Consider the following 24,719-nt stretch of genomic DNA (forward strand, 5'->3'; position numbering starts at 1 on the left):
CACAGATGCTACCGAGGTTACGTGTTTTAAATCCGGACAGCCAGCTGCAGGACATTAAGTCTGTGTCCCAAGTGTCCATTTTAACTCGCCAAAGTACATGGGGCCCGTGGCCCTTCCCGTCCCGTCTTATTTCACTAGCCATTCGGGTCAAGAGGGTTATTCCATGAACTCAGACCACATGACACAGGAAACGGAGACCACGTTTCTTTTCGCCCTTTCTCACCGGGGTTCCAGAGGAAGTTTCCAGTGGCTTCACCCGCCAACAAACAGAACCGACGTCTCAGCCCAGTGCGCGAGGTCCCCTCTGGCAGACAGACAAAAAAGTGCCAGAGAAAAGTGCCATTTGAAAATAAAAAGAGGGGCCAGAGAGATACTCTGGCGGGGAGGGCGTTTGCCTTGCATGCAGCTGACCCAGGTACAATCCCCAACATCCCATATGGTCCCCCAAGCACCACCTGAGTGCAGAGCCAGGAGTCACCCCTGGACACTGCCGGGTATGGCTCTAAAACTGAAAAACTGAAAGGGAAGTGGAAAGGGAGAATTGTCTGCCCCAAGAAAAAAGCAGTGCTGGTGCTAGCGGTTGTTGTGTATACAGATCTTTATGCCCTGAACCCTTGACCTAAAGGAGTGGGGGAAACTGCTAAGTCAGCAGTCACAGTAAGTGCCTGACCTTTCATAACCACTAGTAACTGGCTGGATAATTGGGGATTTAGGGATTCTCATGTGATTGTGATTGGTGCCAGTTTTTTTTATTAGCATCACTTAATCACTTAACTTCCCGTTAGTCGTCGATTTGCTCGAGCGGGCGCCAGTAACGTCTCCATTTGTCCCTGTCGCGTGCTAGTGTAGCCCAATGGCATCTGTTCGCTCCGGGAACATGAAGGGCCTCAAACCGATCGTTTATGATCTTGACGAAGAAGTCTGACCATATTATTATTAGCATATGTATCAATTAATAGCACAGATTTACAAAAGGCTGAACCCCCTTTAACCAGTACCCCAGTTAAGAGACACAAACCATTCTTTTTTTTCCTTTTTTTGCTTTTTGCGTCATGCCCAGCAATGCTCAGGGTTTACTCCTGTCTCTGCACTCAGGAATTACTCCTGGCGGTGCTCGGGGAACCATATGGGATGCTGGGGATTGAACTCGGGTCGGCCGCATGCAAGGCAAACACCCTCCGTGCTGGACTATTACTCCGGCCCCACGAGACACGAACTATTCTCCTGCTCTGTTTCAGCCACTAAAACCACGCACCGTCTGCCAAGGTGACCAGGGTTTCCACTCTAAAAGGAAAAGGTTCCTTAGGATTATTTTTGTGATTTGCGTTGCTTGGAATCTGACAGGGACCAACTCAGCGTGTCTGTGGAATTTACCCATGTCACTGGTTGTGGCTGTAGATTGTCCACTCTCGTGGTTTTTGTTCTATTGTGTGACACTGCCACCGTTTATTTGCCATTTTACTCTTGACAGCATTTAGGTTGTTGTTCAGCCTTGATTATGAGGACAAATGGTGCTGTGAGCATTCCACTCTTCTATACTTTGGCATTTCTCTTGGGACTAAGAAAGAATAGAATTGTTAGGTATATGCAAGAATAGAATTGTTAGGTCTCGGGGTTTGGATTTTTTAGCCTTGGAATATGCAACCAAACCGTTTTCCAATGCTTGTATCTAACCTGTTGCTTTTGAAAGTGAAGAAGAAGGAAACTGAACTCACCTTCTGATGTTGGCAGTGGAACTGCACAGTACAAGTATGTCAGGTCCCTCGGAGGCACCTGCTTGAGAAGTATAGAGTCACCTTGCACCCTGCCTCCCACAGCCCTGCCCAGTGTGTGAAGTCTGAACTCATAGAGCTAACTTTGAATACATCCCCTGAAGACCAAAAGTGTACAAGCAATTAATGTTTAAACACCTCTGCATTTCCACCTGCCCTGCTCAAAAGAATCAGATTGGTCAAAAGAGGACCATAAACTTTCTTTCTTTCTTTCTTTCTTTCTTTCTTTCTTTCTTTCTTTCTTTCTTTTATTGAATCACCGTAAGATACAGTTAGAAAGCTTTCACGTTTGAGTTTCAGTCATACAGTGATCAATACCCATCCCTCCTCCACCAGATTTTCCACCACCAATGTTCCCAGTCTCCCCCCAGCCCCGCCTTCTCCCCCCCCACCCCCCCACCCCCCGCCAATCCCTCCATTCCCCCCTGCCTCTATGGCAGACAGTTTCCCTCTTTCTCTCTACTTTTGGGCATCATGGTTTGCAATACAGATGACTTGATCACTTGAGCATAGCTGGGTATGACCCAAAAAAATAAAGCAAAAAAAAAAAAAAAAGAAAGAAAGAAATTTCACCTCAAAGACAGCCTGGTGCTGCCATGGGTAGTATTTGGTTGTGTTCTCTGCATAGCACCCATGAAACTTTGTCGCTGACTCACATTCTGAAGTGGGAAGTTCTTCACTTGCCTTATTGATATTTGTGCTGTGATCTATGTGCTATTGACCCATCGTGCTATGAGCCACATGTACAAAGGGCACGAACATGGAGCATTGGTGGATGAAAGGGGGTGATTTTTGGAGAGTTGGGGCGGAAGTAGGACTGTGGAAGTCCTTGATTATTTTTTTGCCTGTCTACTTTTGGAGAAGCCCTTAGGACCATCTTTATTCTCACTTGTGTCTCGGTCTTTTCATCACTTGATCACTTGATATCCCGTTACTCATCGATCTGCTCAAGCGGGCGCCAGTAACATCTCCATTCATTCCTGTCGCATGCTAGTGTAGCCCAATGGCATCTGCTCGTTCTAGAAACACGAGGAGCCTCAAACCGATAGTTCAGGGTCTTGACGAAGAAGTCTGACCATCTCATAGGTGGGTGGCCACGCCATCTTTTGACATCCTGTGGAATCCAGTCGGGATCATCAGTATCATTGAAATTTGATTATAGTGTATCAATGTGCATGCCATATATTGCTTAAAATTATGAAAGGTGTGTAGAAAAAAGTGTATATGGTTTATTAGGTTGTTTGGGATGAGGTGTTTTGTTACTTCGTAAATGGCATATTGTACAGTAAAGGCTGTATAATAGCTTTGTATAGTGTCACTCAGTATTAATACAATTTCATGGAATTACTTATCCAGCATATTTGAAAGGAGTAGGTGGGGTTCCTCATCACTTTCATTTGTCTTAAGAATTATGTGAGATTTTTTTACATTAGGTTTATTAAACTCATTCATGTATATTCAATGAGTGTAGACCAATAGCTAGAAGAAACTGGATGCCTTAAAAACATATGAAATCTGCCTTCAGGTATCAGATAGTACCATTAACGTTTGATTATTTTTGTTTGTTTAGAAAGTTTTGGGTGGCTGGGGACATAGCACGTGCAAGCCCCGAGTTCAGCCCTCAGCACCACAAGGCATAAAAGCACCGCCAAAGAGTGTCCGCACCACAGAGGGTTGGGTCGGCCCGGCAAATGAATCCAGAAGATCCATAGCATATTCTTTGTTTGCTTTATTTTTAGGAAATGACGATACCGTGGTGCTTAAGGCGAGCCGAGCTTGTGTTTAAGTGTGTCAAAGGTGAGTCCAACTTGATATTTCTCAGCCACGGCCTGTGCCCTCCTCCCGGATACTGCAAGAGGATCATCCGGGGAGGGAACTTGGGACAGTCACCCTCAGTGGCTGCCTCCACTGAGTGGCCTGACAAGCTCGGAGTTGAAAAGCTTTTCGATTGGTCTTTTCCCGACCATAAAAATGACCCCTTCCCTGCTGCCCTACCAAGGTGTTTGGATGCTCTGATTGTGTTTGTTGTGTCCATTTATTTATTTATTTATTTTGCTTTTTGGATCACACGGAGCCGATGCAGGGGGTTACTCCTGGCTCATGCACTGAAGAATTGCTCCTGACGGTACTCAGTGGACCATATGGGATGCTGGGAATCAAACCCGGGTCAGCCACATGCAAGGCAAATGCCCTACCCACAGTGCTATCGTTCCAGCCCCTGTTGTGGCCTTTTATTTTCTGAAAAGGCAAAACAGAGAAAAAAAAAACCAGAGCTACAGATTTCATTCACCTTTACGGGATGGGTGTCGGGACACTATCAGATTGAAACCCAATCGAGAACGACTTTGTAACTGTGTGTCTCATGGTGATTAAAAAAATAGGTAGACATTTTTTTAAAAAAATTAATTCATCTTCAATTTGCCGTTTGTGCTTCCTTGTGTGGAGACTGCCGCCACAGGGAGCGAGGAACCCCGGGTCAGCATGTCTTGTCGGACTGGAGAAGGAAGGGTGGCAGAAGTCATTCCACCACCCGGGCTTTCCCTTTCCCACAGACAAGCGGCTCCCAAAATAAAATAAAATAAAATAAAATAAAATAAAAAATTTTGGGCTGGAGGGATAGCACAGCGGTAGGGCGTTTGCCTTGCACGCAGCCAACATGGCCGGCCCGAGTTCGATTCCTCCGCCCCTCTCGGAGAGCCCGGCAAGCTACCGAGAGGATCTCGCCCGCACGGCAGAGCCTGGCAAGCTCCCCGTGACGTATTCGATATGCCAAACACAGTAACAACAAAGTCTCCAATGGAGACGTTACTGGGCCCGCTCGAGCAAAAATTTTAAAAAATAAGAAGAAAAGTCAGTGTTTGAAGCCCCACGGTAAAAATTCCTGTCATTCAGTTAGACACTCACTGGCAGGTGTGGAGAGCAGATCCTGGATTGAGAGAAGTCTTTTGTTCTTGGTTTTAGGTTTCATGATGGAGATGGCTTCCTGGGACGGAGGGGTTTCCAGGACAGTGCAGTTTCTGGTCCCACAGGTATGTTATCTGAACAGATGTCCCCCACCTCAATTTGTTTGTTAGCATAGGCCTCCAAGGATAGAGCTAGGCACTCTGCCCTAAATGCAGTATAGCTTAGCAAATTACTCACAAATCACAACAAATCACAAATCACCCTGTTAATCGTCGATTGCCTCAAGCAGGCCCCAGTAACGTCTCCTTCATCCTAGCCCTGAGATTATATTCAAGGCTCTTTAGGAGAATGAGACCCATCATCGTTACTGATATTTGGCATATTGGGTACGCCACGGGGAGTTTGCCAGACTCTGCCGTGTGGGCAGGCTACATTCGGTAGCCTGCCAGTTTGTCCAAAGTAGGAATGAGATAATAAGATCTTATAATAGGTTCCGGGAGCTGGTTTTTATAGTCTCTGAGTCTTGGCCGTTGATGGGATTACACGGCACCAGGGGGCCAGTTGGTGGGTGTGACCCCCGCCTACTGGAATTTGGAGGATCTGGGTGGAGGATGCTCGGCCCAAATCTGAGTAGGCTTGGAGATCTCGGCCCCGGAACCCACATGACTTTGTCCCTCTGCCAGTACCTTCATGTGTGCGGAGAGTGGTCTCAGCATGGTGGTGGCTTGTCCTGGAGGTCTTTGGCTGCCAGAGCCCTGGTCGGGGCAGGGAGGAAAGTTCAACCCACTCCCCTCCAAGGGGCCCTGGCGGCGAGGACAGTCAGGTGCGGGGGCAGGAGCAAATTACTCACTCCTTCTGATTTATGTATGTGGAAGTTGGGTTTTTTTTGGGGGGGGAGGGGGTGATGGTGCGGGGGAAAGGCACAGAAGACACCCCTGAGTGTGCTCAGGGCTTACTCCTGACTCTGCACGCAGGATTCATTCCTTGCGGGGCTCAGGAGACCAGGAGGGGTGCTGGGGATCAAGCCTGGGTCAGCCACGTGTGCAGCAAACACCTTTCCTGTTGTACCACCTCTTCAGCCCTTCCCCCCCCACCCCCGCTTGCTTTTTATTAGTTTGGGGGTGGGCTCAGGGGACCATGTGGGATGCCAGGGATTGAACCCAGGTCAGCCATGTGCAAAGCAAGCGTCCTACCTGCTGTACTATCATTGTAGCCCCTTGCTTGTTATTTTTAAAGCGAAAAAGTGTTTTAGTGCTGTAGAGGCAGGCAACTTAATGTCAAAGGTGTGAGCATCTTTGACTCAAGCCATCTTTTGCTGACCCCCTCCCCCCCCCCCCAACAAACTTGATTCTTCATTCCTTTTTATTTTCCCCTATACTTGCTATATAGACTTTGGGGGCATGGCTGCAGTGCAGGGATGGAACCCAGGCCCTAGGGTTATAGACTCTGAGACAGACATTTATTTATTTATTTTTTATTTATTTATTTTTGCTTTTGGGGTCACACCTGGCATTGCACAGGGGTTACTCCTGGCTCGTGCACTCAGTAAGTACTCCGGGCAGTGCTCAGGGGGACCCTCTGGGATGCTGGGAATCGGACCTGGGTCAGCCACATGCAAGGCAAATGCCCTCCCTGCTGTGATATTGCTCCAGCCTCAGTGAGACATTCATAAAGAAGGGCACTAGCAGCAAACAGTTCTATACAGCACTTAGCAAAAAGTAGTGATATTTTTGTTGCTGAGTATTTTAATGTCATCAGGCTTTCCCCCCCCCCCCCCCCCTGGCAATCAGACTTCTTAGACAGAAATAATGAGGTTCTCAGAGGATGGAGAAACAGCCACTGCCCATAGTCAGAAAAGATTGTTCTCACTTTCTGCACTTTACTTTTTTTCAATCCTTTTAACAGTCAGAAAGTTCGGTGGGGATTTGACAAGTGGTACAAACTGGTTGGACCTTGTTTTCTTCACCCCATACAGAGTATTTCAGAAGAAATGTTTTACCAGCTCAGCAACATGCTCCCCCAGATCTTCCGGGTCTCCTCGACCCTCACCCTGACTTCCAAGCACTGAACCTTCTCAGAAGGTCACTCGACGCTCCAGGAACGGGACCTATGCCAGGATTCTGTCGGGCAGGAGATGCCCAGGAAGAGAACTCGCAACCCAAGTCACAAATCAAACCAGGACGCGTGTTGGTGAATTGGTGAAACGGTCCACAAATCCCCGTGCTGCGCAGCCCAGGGATGAAGTCCCAGTCATGCATCTTTTTTCTAAAGTTTCTACACAAAAAGTTTCTCTCTTTTCCACTACTGCCACGCGTTTTCCATGAATATGAATGAAGACATCTTCTGGATCATACATGCACATGGTATACATAGGTGATTACCCACTAATATTTTCATGGAGATATTTGCCCTTTCCAGAACATTCGCGTCATACCAGGTGCAGGGCTTCATTAAGGACATTAGTAAAATCCATCTGTTTCTCAAGTGAATTTCACTTTTGGCTTTTTTGCAGGGGGGGTTATTTTGTTTTGCTTTGTTTTGTGGTTTTTGTTTGGGGACCACACCTGACAATGCTCAGGGTTTACTCCTGGCTTTGCACTTAGGAATTACTCCTGGCGGTCTCGGGGGACCATATGGGATGGCAGGGATCGAACCTGGGTTGGCCGTGTGCAAGGCAGACACTCTCCTCACTGTACTGTCAGAAGGTTTAAAAAGCACCCAGATATACTCAAGTATGGATTCCTTAAGAGAATTTTTTTTTTTTGCTTTTTGGGTCACACCCAGCAATGCACAGGGGTTACTCCTGGCTCATACACTCAGGAATTACCCCTGGAAGTGCCTGGGGAACCATATGGGATGCTGGGAATCAATCCCGGGTCGGCCACGTGCAAGGCAAACGCCCTACCTGCTGTGCTGTCACTCTGTCTGTCTGTCTGTCTGTCCTCTTGTTCATCGATTTGCTCGAGCGGGCCCAGTAATGTCTCCATCGGAGACTTTGTTGTTACTGTGTTTGGCATATCAAATACATCACAGGTAGCTTGCCAGGCTCTGCCGTGGTGCTATCATTCCAGCCCCTGAAAATCTTTTTTATGGAAATACAAACATATGATACCGAGCATACTTATTCGTTCAAATTCTCTTGTTGCACAAACTTGTTTTGGATGTGCCCTTCCTCCTGCTCTAAGAGTTAGAATCAGAAAAAGACTGAGTTACGGACATCTATCTCATCTTCCCTACCCGAACTTGTACTTGCCCAGTAATAGTATTCGTGACCTAGAGAAGTTGTAAGTTGTGTACCACCTGCAGCCAGATGAAAGATATAAGCCATCCCTGGCAGTGTTATTGTGTTCATCAGTGTTGAGAAAAATCAGAGAATGGGGATCAATTTCATTTGTCCATCTTGCTTCCTACATTCTTAGCTTTCCTTTACTTTTTTTTTGGGGGGGTTACTCAGAGCTAACTTCCAGCCTTGTGTTCAGGGATCACTCTTGGGGGTGCTGGGAATCTAACTGAAGTCAGTTGCATGTAAGGCAAGTTGCCTTAACCTCTGGACTATCTCTCTGATCTCTGTACTTTCTGAATCTTCTCTTCTACTTCACTTTTTTAACTTATAACTTCTGTTTCTGCCGTTTCCCTCCAGAATTCCATTCTTAGATCTGCGTATCCATAACACCCCCACATAACTCACTTGCTATGAACAGTTACTACATTTTAAAAATCCACTTACCAAAGCAGTATTTTTTTAATTAAATCAGAGTTTATGTCCAACATAAGGAAAGGTGGGACCTCATACATCATAGTAAGATGCTGTTAAAACCCTATTAACATTCCTATGTGGAATAATCCAGAAACTTTGAGCACATCAAATGCTTTCCCATAAGATAAAAGATGTTGATTTTTCACTCAGAGGAACAGTTGTCTAGGAAATAACTCGGAGGAGAGCCTTCTGCTCCAGACTGCCCACCACACACTAAATGCTTTACAAATCCTTTGCTAGGGAGAGGGTCTCCCTAGGGTGGAAGGTCCTATGCCCCTAGAGTAAAAAATACCCTCCAGCACCACTGTGATCCTTGAGAGCCATCCACAGGGGGTAGACAGCGAAGTGGACAAGAACAGGCAGCATTAGAAATTTTTTTTCTTTTTTTTTTTGGGGGGGGGCGTCACACTCGGCAATGCACAGGGGTTACTCCTGGTTCATGTACTCAGGTATTACTCCTGGTGGTGCTCGGGGGGCCATAGGGGATGCTGGGAATCGACCCCAGGTTGGCCATATGCAAGGCAAATACCCTACCCGCTGTGCTATCACTCCAGCCCCTAGAAATTATTTTACTTGATGATTGGACAGTGAGTTGGAGCTGATGTGGTCAAAAACCATTTAAAAAAAAAAAAAAAGCAAACCTCCACATAAGGAATTGGGCATCAAGAGATTCCTGTAAACCTGGGTTTCCACCTAAGCATTTGAGTACATGTCCAGGTACCAGAGTCACGGCTCCTTCCTGGGCAACTGGGGACCACCGTTGCTACCCAGTCCTTACTTCATCCTTACCAGGCTATCTTATTACATTACTTAAGTCACTTTCACCTTCTAAAGTGATTTTATTTATTTATTTATTTATTTTTGCTTTTTTGGGGTCACACCCAACAATACTCAGGGGTTCCTCCTGGAACTGCACTCAGAAATCACTCCTGGCAATACTGGGGGGACCATATGGGATGCTGGGAATCGAACCCGGGTTGGCTGCGTGCAAGGCAAATGCCCTACCCGCTGAGCTATCTCTCCAGCCCCTTAAAGTGATTTTAAAGACATCATTCAGCCTACGAAATCAAGATCTGTGATGCACCCATTTTTCACATGGTACAGTACTAGGAGACCAACCAAAGCCAGAAGATGAGGAAATGAGGTTGTTCTTGTTTCTAACGTTACATCCCCATCAGAGGAGATGCACCCAAAACAAAGAGACGGTCTAAAGTACCAAGCGCACACCTTCGGTGGGGATGTCAGTGAAATGGCAGAGAAGGGTGTCTGCAGTTTCATACTTGGTCTGGGAAGAGAGGGATTATGACCCTCCTCTGAGTGGTCCAGAGGGGTTCTCGGCAGGGACAAGTGGCAAGGTGAAGAAGGATCTCGCTCAGGCGGATGAGTGTGGAGGGGACATCAAATACAGATGGGAGTCGGGACAAATGGAGAGAAGCCACCCCCAGGTGTTGGCAGGGAGTTGGGGGTGGAGGACCCCGGACCTCAGCGTGAACGACAATGAGGAATGTTCCTGCAGTTTTCTGACCATATTTCTAAGACAGATGACAGTAGATATAGACCCCAGGACCTTTGAATCTGCTTCGGAAATCAAGCAGGGCCTTGCACCCAGGGTCTCTCTTTTGTACTGCTCTCTCCTCCCCAGCCCCCCGTTTCTACTCTCAGTATAGGACCAAGTAAGGCCACACACGGGGATGGCCCAGCTGTCTCCCAGCATGACGTCGGGATCCATATGGAAGAAAGGCACGGAAAGAATCTCCACAAAAATGCATCTGTGCTTCCCCGGGAGTGGATGGGTCTCAACGGCACAGGATACCCCATCACCTGTGTCCCTTCCCTTGGATTCTGACTAATTCTCACAAGTAGGAAATAATATTCCACCAAGGAAGAGGAATGTGGTGACACGTTCCTGTTATTCGAGCCCCAGGGAGAGTTCTCAGAGGGGTGCAAGACAGACGGGAAACTTGTGGCTGTCTTTCAACTTCTAGGTGGAAAATCGTTGCTTTTTTGGTGATTTTATTTGTTTCGTTTAGATGAGTCGCAAGTGTTGTGCTCCAAAGAAGTTTCAGTGACAGCATGATCCTAAGTATGAAAGCATTTAAATTAGGACACAAGGACCATGCCATCAGAGGGATTTAGATGAATTCTTTCCTATCCTTTTGTCTTCCAAGAACCTTTCCAAATGACTTCCCCATATTTCCCTGAAATATTTGAAAGCGTTTGCACAGCTGAACTGTTGAAATCATTTGAGCAGTTCTGAATGGAATCAGACATGTCCAGGGGACTGAGCAATCCACACTAGTAGCCAGAAAGGTTTCCTTCAATCACCTAGTTTACACGGAATGATCATTTCTATCAATCTGGGCCAATCTGCAAGAGCAAAACCGAACTTTGCCATTCTGTTTGCCCCACGGGGTCTCATTGCCGTGAAATGTGTTCTGGGAAAGACGTTTAACATTGCTGGATGACGTCTTTCAGCTAAACGCAAGCTGAAACCCCCAACTTGAGTGTTACGTAGAGAGCATTTCCAAGAGAGCCAAGTTCACGAGCGTCTTATGAACATGAAATGCACAGCACTGAACAAGAGCCACTCTCTGTAAGGCCACAGGACTCACGGCTGAGGCATGAGGACAAGAGAAGCTTGTGTGTGTAAGTCCAACCCCCTCTAGGGACCACCACTAACTCCCAGCCCTCCAGAGTAGGGGACTCATAGCCTCCTGGACTTCCCTGTCGCCGGGGTTCCTCTGCTCGCATGGCACACAATGCCCACTGCTCTGTTCTCACAATCTCTTGTGCTGTTCTTGACCTGGTCTCCATGGGTACCCCCAGTTCCTAGAATACCCTAATATACAATTCATGGGGCTTCTCATTTATTTGGTGGGTGGGTGGAGGACGGTTTGAGAGCCACACCTGGCTGTGCTCAGGGATGACTCCTGGCTCTGTTCTCAGGGCTGACTCCTGGATCTGTGCTCAGGGCTCACTCCCGGCTGTGCTCAGGGCTGACTCCTGGCTCCGTGCTCAGAGCTGACTCCTGGCTCCATGCTCAGAGCTAACTCTGGATCTGTGCTCGGGGCTGACTCCTGGCTCTGTGCCCGGGGCTAACTCCTGGATCTGTGCTCGGGGCTGACTCCTGGCTCTGTGCTCAGGGCTGACTCCTAGCTCTGTGCTCAGAGCTGACTCCTGACTCTGTGCTCAGGGGCCCCTCTGGCAGGCCAGGGATCAAAAGCAAGTTGGTTCCATGCCAGGCAAGTGCCAACTCCCTGTACTTTCTGACTCAGGTGATTTCACATGATTCCCAAATTTAAGATGGATCTTCTAGACTGAAGCCCCATTCATTGTGGACAACACTTACAGAGCCACTGACCTCTTCAGATGTCCTTGTCACTCCAGAATCCACTCACAGAGGCCCCGACAAAATCGCTACCTCTTAGGAGAAAAATCTTCCATCTGACCTCAACGGCACGGGCTTTGGGACTAGCCACAGTGTGAGGTGGGGGAGTGCCAGCCGCCCTGGCCACACCATTTGTGGTCATGCATCGAGGAGTGGAAAAGTTGACTCAGCCGGCTCCTGTGTTCCCGGCTGGGAGACGCTGGGAACACCCTCTCGCTGTTTCCGCTCTTACTCAGCATGTGTACCTCCTGCACGGGCCTTCGACAGCTGCCTTTTCTCATTGTGTGGCTTGTGGCTGCGAGGCCTTGCTGTGTTCATGCTGTGCGCTGTGTGCTGGTCCCGGTTTCAAGAAGGTTGGGGAATGTCTAGTGGAGAAAACGTTTTAGAGAAGCTTAGTGAGAGGGCCACGGACCAGGAGATCAGTGTCAGTGAATCAACTATATCAAGTCAGGAGTCTTTAAATAGAACGTTAGCACTGTGGGTAAGACGCTTGTCTTGTACATGGTTCAATCCCCAACATGCCCATAGTGTCCCCCAAACACCACCAGTAGTAACCCCTGAGCACTGCCAGATCCAAATAAAAGTTCTGGTCTTGGGACTCTGCACTCACTGTGCTGGGCTTCCCACCTCTCGTTAGCTGTGTGACCTTGGGCTAGTTACCTAATCTCTCTGAATATCAGTTTTCTATTTGTACTATCCGAGTCGAGAAAATCAACAACAGGAGGACCGTGACAGTGACTATCTGAGTAGTAATGGGCCATGCTGAGGATCCATTCATATAGCACATGCCAAAAATAAAGTCTGGGGTGGAGTGATAGTACAGTGGGTAGGGCATTTGCCTTACACATGGCCATCCGGGTTCCATCCCTGTCATCCTATATGGTCCCCAAGAACTGCCAGAAGTAATTTCTGAGTGCAGAGCCTGGAGTAACTCCTGAACATTTCTGGGTGTGACCCAAAAGGAGAAAGGAAGAAACAAAGGAAGGAAGGAAGGGAGGGAGGGAGGGAGGGAGGGAGGGAGGGAGGGAAGGAAGGAAGGAAGGAAGGAAGGAAGGAAGGAAGGAAGGAAGGAAGGAAGGAAGAGAACGAGAAAGAGGGGGCTGGAGAGATAGCACAGTGGGTAGGACGTTTGCCTTGCACGCAGCCAACCCGGGTTCGAGTCCCAGCATCCCATATGGTCCCCTGAACACCGCCAGGAGTAACTCCTGAGTGCAGAGCCAGGAGTAACCCCTGTGCATGCCAGGTGTGACCCAAAAAGCAAAAAAAAAAAAAGGAAAGAAGAAAGAAAGAAAGAAAGAAAGAAAGAAAGAAAGAAAGAAAGGAGAAGGAGGGAGGAAGGAAGGAAAAGAAAGAAGGAAATAAGAAAAGAAAGGAAGGAAGACCCAAAAAGGAGCTGTATAATGACGAATCAGACTGCCTAAATAAAAATCTCAGAGGGTGAGGGATGGAGAATAAATGGGCTCCATATTGATTGATGAAAATGTGAAGTTGCAGAACCTAGCCCTCATGCCCCTGAACACCGTATTTGCGACATGAGCATTTGCATCTCAGGAATCAGTTGGAGAGGTGTGTGTTCCCTTCCGGGGGTAGAGGGTGGAGGGAGAGCACCCACAGCTGGTGAGATGGTGCAAAGGGCCGGAGCATCTGCTTTGCATACAGGAGGCCCCACACGCTATCCCCAGCACCCCGTAGTCCCGAGAGCACCTCCAGGAGTGAGCCTCAAGTATCCCTGATTCCCAGCCCCCCCCCCCCCCCCACAGACAAAACACAGTAAACATCTTTGGTCTACGGAGAATAAAGTCTGGAAACTCTCACCAGCAAAGCAAACACCCTTTCTGGGGATGCTGAGAGATTTAGCAGACAACTGAGTCCCGCAGGAGAACACATGCCGGGTCTCTCCCTGCGTCAAACGGGCGTGTCTGATTTCTATACTCCTGGCCCTTTTTCTTTCTTGATGGCAAATTCCAGGATTTTCTTACGTAGATCTTCTGTGCCTCTCTCTTTCTCTTTTTTCCCCTCTCTCTTTCTAGCTTTCTCTTTTTCCCTCCTCTATCTTTATCTTTCTGTTTCTCTTTCCCTCTCCTTTCTTTATCACTTTTATCTCACTTTCCCTTCTCTCTCTCTCTCTCTCTCTCTCTCTCTCTCTCTCTCTCTCTCTCTCTCTCTCTCTCTCTCTCTCCAGACCTGGGGGTGCACCATGCTGAGTAGTTGGCAAACTTGGTCCAAGTACCCCCCATCCCCCAAGGCCTTCTTCCCTGGAGCATGCCTGCTAACCCGTCTCAGCTCCCCTCCTGGTCTGTGAAGCGTGTTTACCCCGTTGCATGGTTAGAAGGAGAAAAATAAGACAGTACATACTACCTGGCATATAATATTTCTATAAATATTTGTTGGCTATTCCCCTTCCTTCACTCCTTCCTGTCTCCCCTTCCTTCCTTCCTGTCTGACCTTTCTCCTTCTTTCTTCTTTCCTTTCGGTGGCTAAGAGGCAGACTAAGTCACTGGTGACACCATGTCCTCCAGGAGTTTACAGCATCACTGGGTTGCGAGGGTCACATATGCCAAGCTGCGTCCTGGCCAGCAGATTGTAAGCGTATACAGTCAGTGGAGGGGTGGAGGGCTGTAAAAGTTCAAATGGAAACCTGAGCAGGGCCATGGGCCCAGAGGGATGCCCAGCCCCCCTGAGAGCCGAACCCCTAGCCCTGTCTTTCTTTGGCATGGAGTAGGTCTGCCCCTGGGAGGTCTAGTCACTCCCAATAGGCCAGACCCTGATGCTTCTGGCAGAGCGGCAATGCCATCTGTGCCAGCAGTGACAGGGAGTCCTGAGACAAAGGACAAGGCAGGTTCAAATGTCAGGAGGAAGTCACCAGGGAGAGGGCGAACCCTGCTTTTAAGCAAAGCAGGAAGGCCAATCATATTTTCAGCAGGTGACTCTGAGATACATAACTGTATGAAATCATTAAGGAACTTCAGGTTGCCAGCCCAGGTGGCAGGCTACACAGAAAATCATCCTGGAGGATGTTTTTTTTTTTAAATTTTTATTAGTGAAACACCATGAGGTACAGTTGTAGACTTACAAATTTTTGTGCTTGGGTTTCAGTTATACAATGATCAAATACCCACCCCTCCACCGGTGCCCATTCTCTACCACCACTGATCCCAGTGTCCCTCCCACTCCCCATCCCCCCATCCCACCCTGCCTCTGTGGCAGGATATTCCCTTTTGTTATCTCTCTCCTTTTGAGTGCTGTGTGTCTTTGTTTTTTTTTATATAGTAACTTTCTTCTTTTTTTTAATTTTTATTAGTGAAACACCATGAGGTACAGTTGTAGATTTACAATTTTTTTGTGCTTGGGTTTCAATTATACAATGATCAAATACCCACCCCTCCACCAGTGCCCATTTTCCACCACCATGGATAATATCCCTCCCACCCCCATCCCCCCATCCCCCCATCCCCCCCTGCCTCTGTGGCAGGGCATTCCCTTTTGTTCTCTCTCTCCTTTTGGGTGTTATGGTCTTCAAAAGAGGCTTTGCAGATCAAAACCACAATGAGATACCATCTCACACCTCAGAGACTGGCCCACATTCAAAAGAACAAAAGCAACTGATGCTGGTGCGGATGTGGCGAGAAAGGGACACTCCTTCACTGTTGGTGGGAATGCCGACTGGTTCAGCCCTTTTGGAAAACAGTATGGACGATTCTCAAAAAAATTAGAAATTGAGCTCCCATTTGACCCATCAATATGACTCCTGGGAATATATCCCAGAGAGGCAAAAAAGTATAGTGGAAGTGACATCTGCACTTGTTTGTTCATTGCAGCACTCTTTACAATACCCAGAAACTGGAAGAAACCTGAGTGCCCAAGAACAGATGACTGGTTAAAGAAACTTTGGTACATCTACACAATGGAGTACTATGTAGCTGTTAGAAAAGATGAAGTCATGAAATTTACACACAAGTGGTACAACATGGAAAGTATCATGCTAAGCGAAATGAGTCAGAAAGAGAGGGATAGACATAGAAAGATTGCATTCATCTGGGGGATATAAAGTAACAAAATATGAGATTAATACCCAAGAATAGCTGAGATCAGCACCAGGAGGATTATTCCATAGCTTAGAGGCCAGTTGGGCATTATAGGGGAAAGGGCAGCTCAGATAGAGAAGGGAGCACCAAATAAAGGGTGTTTGGAGGATCCTCCCAGGAGGGGAGATGCATGTTGAAAGTAGACTATGGACTGAACATGTTTCCACTCAAAGTGTCTTTGTTTTTTAATCCTGTTGTCCTTGAGTTAATCAGATGGTTTCCTGCTTCAGAAGGACTCGGGTTGGAGGAAGGTAAAGAGGAGATGGCCTGGGGATGAGGGGGGGGGGAAAGAAAGAAAGAAAGAAAGAAAGAAAGAGAAAAGAAAGAAGAAAGAAAGAAAAAGAAATGAGGATTGGGGCAAACCAATAGTAAGAAAACACTGGGCCAACCTGGGTTCGATCCCCAGCATCCCATCCCCGGCATCCCATATGGTTCCCCGAGCACCATCAGGAGAGATTTCTGAGTGCAGAGGCAGGCATAAACCCTGAGCATCACCAGATGTGGCTCAAACACCTCCCCACCCCCCACAAAAGAGGATCCAAACTCGGAATCCTTGGTCTCCCGAGTGTGTGGTGGTGGTGAGGGGGATGGGGCAAAAGAACAGACATCCCTTCGCTCATCCTTTGATGGGGGAAGAGCATACCCAGAGATTCTTGGGGGCTATTCCTGGCTCTGTGTTCAGGAGTGAGCCCCAGATGACAGAGGCCAATGCAGTACCTGGGATCCGAAAGAGAGTCGCAGACAAATTAAGGCCAGTGTCTTACCCCTGGACTATCTCTCTGTCTCTCCTTGTTCTTTAAAAAAAAATCACATTGGCTGTCTTGTCGAGTGTAGTTTATTTGTACATTTATGCTTACTCTAAGCTTTCTTTTAGTACAAAATGCTTCGGATGGAAAATCTAGAATATAAATACCCATGTAGCCAACCCCTATGTCCATTCAGTCTTAACATTGTGCTATGTTTGCTTCAGGTGTCTCTTAAGACATAATTAGGGGCTGGAGCAATAGCACAGTGGATAGGGCAGTTGCCTTGCATGCAGCCTACCCGGGTTCGATTCCCAGCATCCCATAGGGTCCCTCGAGCACTGCCAGTAGTGATTCCTGAGTGCAGAACCAGGAGTAACCCCTGAGCATCTCCAGGTGTAACCCCCCCCAAAAGACATAATTACAAAAATACAATTAAGCTCTCGTCCCCTTTGTCACCGTCCCCTTTGTCATCATTCCCGTCCACACCCCCCCCCCCCACCAAATTCTATTCTCCCTGCTTTCCGCCAGTTATTCTCAGCAAAATGCAGTGCCTGAAGCTGTTTGCACTCCTGATTCCTCCTGACACTTTGGCAGTGCTGGTCTCACCGTAGCTAATTTATGATTCTCCAGAGCAAACTCAATACATCTGATGACAGTTGATGGTCTTGGTGACGGTGTTCCCATGTATGGGAGATGGTCTTTGCTGGGACAGCCAGTTGGTCTTCCAGGAGGCCAGCTCAGACGTGCTCACACTGTGGGAGCAGGGTTGGAGAAGAGAGAGAAATCAAGCTTCCGCTAGGAATGGACACACTAATGCATCTCACATTAAGTCCAAATTTTGATGAAATGTAGTGCCACAAAGTCATATCACAAAGAGAATGGACACAAGATTAGGATTTTATTATTATTATTATTATTTTTGCTGTCTACATTTCACTCCCTCCTCAACAGTAACCACTATTCTAATTGTATCTTTTGCTTTAAGCCTCATGCATGGTTTATTTGTGGTTTCAATGCATGTGCCTCTATGGTGTGGCCATGTCCACGTCGTCTAACCATAACCTTGTGTCATGATACAGTGTGCCAAAGGTCGCTGTTGAAAGTCTTCTGTGTGTTACTCAGCAGAGTGCTTCTTGCTTTTTGGAAAGCCCATGTCATGCTCTCACAATGTAACCACATGGACAGATAGAGCCAGTATCTTCATTTTAGCTCTGTATCTTATTTTGAATATCTTGAGTTTGAATATCTTGTAGCCCAACTTTTAGAAAGTCATCTTCCTGTTGATGAACAGCAAGTTCCCCTTTCCTTTAGTCCCACAAAGCATTCTCGTGTGTACATGTACCTTAGAGTAGATATCTGAGCAGGGTTGCATGAATTAGAGAGCATTGATCCCTTCAAACTGGGTAGGTCCAAATTTAATTCCAAAGAGACCGTCGTTTCTTTTCTACATAACTTTTTCCTTTTCCCAGGCATATCACAGCTCCCTGCAGTGTTTCATTTTTACAGTATATTTGCCTTACAGATGGCCTTTGAACATTCCATATCCTCATGTAAACTAGGAAATAATTTTTAGAAGTTTGAGTTTCTGTCATTCTGTTTTTATTTCTGTGGAATTGGTAGTATTGAATAGGAAGGCATATGCTACCTGGGCATTGTGGTTTGACTACAAAAGCTGTGGGTTTTACTCATTTGTTCTTTTTTTTTTCTGTTGGATTAATGGTCATTTTCATATTGATTTATTGACAGATTGTGTGTGTGTGTGTGTGTGGTGTGTGTGTGTGTTTTGGGCCACACCAGCAGTACTCAGGGCTTAGCACATCTGTGCTCATGATAAGTCCTGGTGGACTACAGGGACCATCTGGAGGTGCCTGGGATCGAACCTGAGTTGGCCGCATGCAAGGCAAATGTCCTACCCACTCCAGCCCTGACCGTCTATATTTTAAGTAGTAAACCTCTATCAGATGTTATAGTAAATCTATTTTCCAAGCTTATAGTTTTCACCTTCCAATTGTTTTGGTTTTACAGAGATTTAACATTTTAAATACCCTGAGATATGAACAGGAAAGCAGCCAAATTAAAATTTATGCCCTTCTAGTAAAATTTCAGAACATCTGGGTATAGATTAAAATATTAAAGTCTTTGGGTTGGAGTAATAGTACAGTGGGTAGGAATTTGTCTTGCATGTGGCCAACTGGGTTTTAATCCAGGCACCCCATATGGTCTCCCCACGCACAGCCAGGGAGAAATTCCTGAGTGCAAAGCCAGGAGTAACCTCTGGGTATCACTGGGTGTGACCCAATAGATAGATAGATAGATAGATAGATAGATAGATAGATAGATGTGTGTCTTCAAATATTTTAATCAGGGGCTAGAGCAATAGCACAGCAGGTAGGGCATTTGCCTTGCATGCAGCCGACCCGGGTTCGATTCCCAGCATCCCATAGGGTCCCCCAAGCACCGCCAGGAGTGACTCCTGAGTGCAGAGCCAGGAGTAAACCCTGAGCATCAGCTGGGTGTGACCCAAAAAGAAAAAAAAACTAAATATTTTAATCAGACAAACTAGAATTGAAGGACAGTTTTAAAGACCAAAAATATTCCAAGCCTAATAATAAATGAAGAACACGATCAAAGGGCTAAGAAAACAACAGCTAACAATTAAAATTTTTATTGTAAATTATAAGAAACTAACACTTTAGCCACACCCCACACATATATCTTCCAGGGGGTTTCCGGGAGAACCACTTACACACATAATCAGCATAATTGCAAATTCCATGTTTTGTTTTGCATACAGTGTAGTCAGCTGGTTTATACTTACTCGGCTATTAAGTAAAAGTAATCTCTTCCATAAGAAACAGCAATTTAACATGGCACAGCGCCACAAATGAAAAGATTTTGCAAAAGCTAAAGCAAATTGAACTGGGTGCACTACTCTATTTGTGGGTACAAGCAGAGAAACCCCCAAGAAAAGCATATGCCTTCCATCTAAAAATGACATTGGATTTTCCCATTAGATACTGTTTTTGCAACTTAGAAACACACATGTTTTTCCGTTAAAGAAGGAGGTTTCAATAAAGCTCACTAAAATATCCTCTCAAAGCCTGACTTCAAGGAAAGGGGAATATTTCCAATGTACTCACATATGGCTTATTCATATAAAACAGCCAGAGATCAGGGAGAGTTAGCCAAGTCACCAATGAAAATAATTAGTCTTTTATAGATTTTCTGGCCTATTGGACTGCAGCCTTGGAGTTCACACAGCTGATTGTCCCTAAGTATTATCAATTAGGGTCCTGTTTGCACATTCACCCTAGTTAAAACCAAAATTGTATCATTCCCCTCATCATAATCCCTTGTTCTCTGATCTGTCATTTTCTCTTTTTCCTCTAGGCTGCATTTCCTCTAGGCTGCATTTGAAGTCAATTTTTCTCACCTGTGTCCCAGTTCAATTTTTCCACAAGGGTCACTCCAGGCTTTGGGCTTTGGGGTCACCCCTGGATGTTAGCCACATGCATAGAAAACACCTTAACCTTTCGACTATCTCCCCAGCACTAATGGAAGCTCTCTGGACAGTAGGAAAATAACTTTCAGGAAAAATAATGGAACATGACTGAAACCTAATCATGAACATCTTTGTAAGGGTCTCTATCACGGTGATTCAATAATAAAACTTTTTTTAAATAAAATAAAAAAAGAAGTAAGGGCAGGGGACTTGGAGATAGTTCAGTCGTCAGAGTGTATGCTAAGCGTGGCCTCATCTGGGTTCAATTTCCCAACGCCATAGGGTCCCCTGACCATCACCAGATGAAGCTGTAGAGCCCCTGAGCTCTCCAGCTTTGGGGGCCCCTAGAGTCACCTGCATCCCTGGCATCACAGGGCCTGAGCAGCACCGCATCCCTGGGCCTTTGCATTGAACTGGCAGCCTGGTTCATTGAGAGTTTCCCGTAGGACCCTCAGATCACTGTGTGGGAGGCCCCCTACCCACCCATCCTGGAAGAAAGTGTAAGAGAAATGGTTACCATGTCAATAATCTTAGACTAGACTCCTCTTGAAACTTTAAAGTATATTTCGCAGTCGAAAGTAAAAGCAATTACACTTTTAGTAGATTTTCAGCATCCCATAGATGGGATGCTCCCAAGAGCCGCACCCTAGGTGTGGAAGGTAAAGGGGGGTGTGTGGTGAGAAGGTTCTGCACTGCATAGGTAAAACGGAATAGGTAGCACTGAGTCTAAGGAGGTTGTGAAACAAACAGAACAAACAGAAAACGCCACATCTTCATGGTGATTCAATACATATTTTTAAAAAAGAAAGAAAATACCATCTCAAGGAAATTTTCACATGCATACGAGTAAATGAAAAAGGTCCATTTATATCAAAGGGTATAATAGGCTCTGAGGGGTAGAGATTTTCAGATGTGGAAACCACTCGGTTTCTGTGGTTGTAGCAAAAATAATGTTTGATAGCACAGCAGTAGGGCATTTGACTTGCGTGCACCCAGTCTGGCAGAGCCGGGTTCGATTCCTCTGCCCCTCTCGGAGAGCCCAGCAAGCTACCGAGAGTATCTCGCCCGCACGGCAAAGCCTGGCAAGCTCCCCATGATGTATTCAATATGCCAAAAACAGTAACAACAAGTCTCACAATGGAGATGTTACTGGTGCCCGCTTGCGAAAATCGATGAACAACGGGAGGACAGTGCTACAGTGCTACAATTTATTTTAATGAACCCCTGTGAGATACAGTTATAAATCTTTCATGTTTGAGATTCAGTCATAAAATGATTGAACACTCATCTCTCCACCAGTGCAAAGTTTCCAGCTTGGCCGGGCTGGCTTCGGGGTGGGGGGGGGGGGAGTAAATTTGCAAAAACATGAAAGGACAAGCAAGTGACTTGTCTTCTGATCATGCCATCCAAGCATCTGAGAAGTTTTGCTCACTACTATGTTTTCAGGAGACTGGATCTTAAGGACAGCAAGTGCATGAGGGAAAATTGTGGTATGAGAAAAGAGATCTAAGAGTCTTGGCTTACACGGGTCCCGAGTATAGGACAGGGAGGCCCGTCAGGATCCAGAGAGAGCGCCGGTTACCTCAGCCAAATGAGACTCCCCCAGACTGACCTAAACCTGTTCCTTTCCTCCTAGACCAGAGGAAGGAAAAGTCCCATTGCTAACCACAGAGCAATAAAAGTCTTCCTCGCTGATTATATACAATTTACAGCAGAGTGTTTCATTTGGTGCCCAGGAGCCTGTAATAGCTGGAATTACCCTTGTTCCTCTTCCTCTTTGAAAGGCCAGTGCTGAGGAGAGCTCTGTGATGAGGGGCCAGGGTATGACCGTCCCTTGCCAAACTCATCCAGTCTGGTTTTATGTGTGAGTGTGTGTACAGGCATGCTTTGAGAACCAAGGCTCTCCCGGCCCCGTGCACAATCTAAGACGTGTTTGCTGTATCACCTATTCACATTGGGGAGAAGGGACAGAGGGAGGGAGGGAGGGAGGGAGGGAGGGAGGAAAGACGAATAGAGGGGAGAGAAGGGAAGAGAAGAGAAGATAAGGGGAGGGGCGGGGCGGGGAGGGAAGGGAAGGGAAGGGAAGGGAAGGGAAGGGAAGGGAAGGGAAGGGAAGGGAAGGGAAGGGAAGGGAAGGGAGCGGAGGGGAGGGGAGGGGAGGGGAGGGAAGGGAAGGGAAGGGAAGGGAAGGGAAGGGAAGGGAAGGGAAGGGAAGGGAAGGGAAGGGAAGGGATGTGGAGAGGGAAGCAGGGAAAGGAAGAAACAAGGGAAGGAAGGAGCAGGATGAAGGGAACAGAGATCTGGCTGTAGTGTGATGCTAGCTGAGAAAGACAGATTCGTGAACACTGTCTCCTGAAGATAGGACGTGACTGGTTTTCACCTGGAGACTTGCAACAAGAAGTCCCAGTGGCCTTCTAATATAAAATATTAGAAACTCGAGGCTAGACTTGTACACTTCTTCTGTAAAGGGCTCGGTAACAAGTAGTCTTGGGTTTGTGAGCCATACGGTTGACTCATTACGGGTCAGTTCTCTAGCGCAGAAGCAGATGCAGACTGATCTCAACAAAGACGTTCCTGGATAGAGCAGGATTGGATTTTATAGCACTCAGAACTGCAAAGGTATCATTGAGATCAGGATCCCTGCAGCAGGGCCCAGATGGAGAAGAATGGAGGCCCCTTACCAGGCCGGCATCTGCAGATGCAGACAATAAGTCACTCTAAGTAAATCAAGGAACTTGACTTTATGCCAATAATACCTTGTGTGCAAAACCAGGCTGATGATCAGTTTGGCCAATAGTTTGGGACATCATTTGCTTTTTTTCGTATTATGAATCAAGAAAGTATCAGTTCTGCAATTAGCGGGTGAGATCTAGGAAATTACCCAATTTGACTTTGGGTATTTGCGAAAACAATTGTGACCCCGTGGAGTATTTTCATATAAAGGCACTTTTATATAGTATTTTCATATGAAAGCCTGTGACCCCTTTGAGTATTTTCATATGAAAGCACTTTCTGTCAAGTTTATATTTGCTATCAAAATTGTTTTGTCCTCTTTCATAGTTTTATGGCTCAGGGACTCAAAAATGATTTGGCTGGTCTGAGCTCTGTACAACGGGTAGGATATTTGCCTTGCATGCAACTAATTGAGTTTTATTTTTTTTTAATCACTGTCACTGTCACTGTCCTCCCGTTGTTCATCGATTTGCTCGAGCGGGCTCAGTAACATCTCCATCATGAGACTTATTGTTACTGTGTTTGGCATATCAAATATGTGACGGGTAGCTTGCCAGGCTTTACCATGCGGGCAAGATACTCTCGGTAGGTTGCTGGGCTCACCGAGAGGGGTGGAGGAATCGAACCTGGGTCGGCCAGGCTGGCCGCGTGCAAGGCAGATGCCCTACCCACTGTGCTATCGCTCCAACCATTTTATTAATAGATAAGTTTATTTTAAAATAAAATTTTTTATTGGATCACCGTGAGATACAGTTACAAGCTTTCTTGTTTGCGTTTCAATCATACAATGATCAAACATCCATCCCTCCTGGATAGAGCAGGATTGGATTTTATAGCACTCAGAACTGCAAAGGTATCATTGAGATCAGGATCCCTGCGGCAGGGCCCAGATGGAGAAGAATGGAGGCCCCTTACCAGGCCGGCATCTGCAGATGCAGACAATAAGTCACTCTAAGTAAATCAAGGAACTTGACTTTATGCCAATAATACCTTGTGTGCAAAACCAGGCTGATGATCAGTTTGGCCACCAGTGCACATTCCTCACAACTTCCCCACCTCAAGGAACCCAGCCCCAGCAGCCCACCTCCACTACCCAACTGCCGCCACGCTCCAAACCGCTTTCCGGACCGCATGGCCGGTTATAAGATATTATAAGACACTTCCTACCCATTTTCCATAATTACCACACCGTATTTGATGGGGTTCAGACAGTAGGCAACAAATCATAGGGAGAAATATACAAATATATGCCGCTTGGAGAGCTCAGTAAGCTACCAAGAGTATCCCACCCTCACGGGCAGAGCCTGGCAAGCTCCCTGTGGCGTATTCGATAAGCTAAAACAAGTAAAGACAACAGGTCTCGTTCCCCTGACCCTTAAAGAGCCTCCAATCGTTGGGGAAAGAAGAGTAAGAAGAGGCTGCTAAAATCTCAGGGTTGGGGGCCACCCCAGCTCCCAGGCAACCTCTGATTCCAGAAGTCACACCCACAACTCGCCCCCCAGCACCATCTTACAGCACACAGCAACAAAGAAGAAAACTGGCTGGAGGGCCCCACAGCTCCCGGAGAATGCTCCAGGCCCCAAACAGAGCTGATATCACCGGGAGGTCCCAGATGGGGTAGGTTCTGCTGTCCCGCCTTCTCCAGAGGGAATCCCGGTGACCATGAGCTTCTACAAGCATGGCTCTGGCATGTGGGTACCAGGACATTTTTTCCAAACCACACGGCCGCTTATGCGGCCACGCAACATTTCCTTATATGCAAAGTGATCAATGGAAAGTAAATCATCCAACATTTCTCCCTAAAAATCAGGCTTGAATGGTGGTGGGAAAAT

The 24,719-nt window shown here is 46.8% G+C and overlaps 1 protein-coding gene across 1 annotated transcript in view; it reads left to right on the forward strand.

The window, feature by feature from the left end:
- The window catches only part of CUNH12orf4 (chromosome unknown C12orf4 homolog), a 45,846-nt gene extending 38,741 nt beyond the window's left edge, over positions 1-7,105 (forward strand). The window contains exons 11-13 of the mRNA XM_056108657.1: positions 3,512-3,569; positions 4,734-4,801; positions 6,652-7,105. Coding sequence (XP_055964632.1) covers positions 3,512-3,569; positions 4,734-4,801; positions 6,652-6,744 — 219 coding nt within the window. The 3' untranslated portion in view covers positions 6,745-7,105. The remainder of the gene's footprint in view (positions 1-3,511; positions 3,570-4,733; positions 4,802-6,651) is intronic.
- The last annotated feature ends 17,614 nt before the right edge of the window (positions 7,106-24,719 follow it).

The sequence above is a fragment of the Sorex fumeus genome, unplaced genomic scaffold (assembly GCF_029834395.1).
Source record: "Sorex fumeus unplaced genomic scaffold, SorFum_2.1 ptg000231l, whole genome shotgun sequence".
NCBI lineage: Eukaryota > Metazoa > Chordata > Mammalia > Eulipotyphla > Soricidae > Sorex > Sorex fumeus.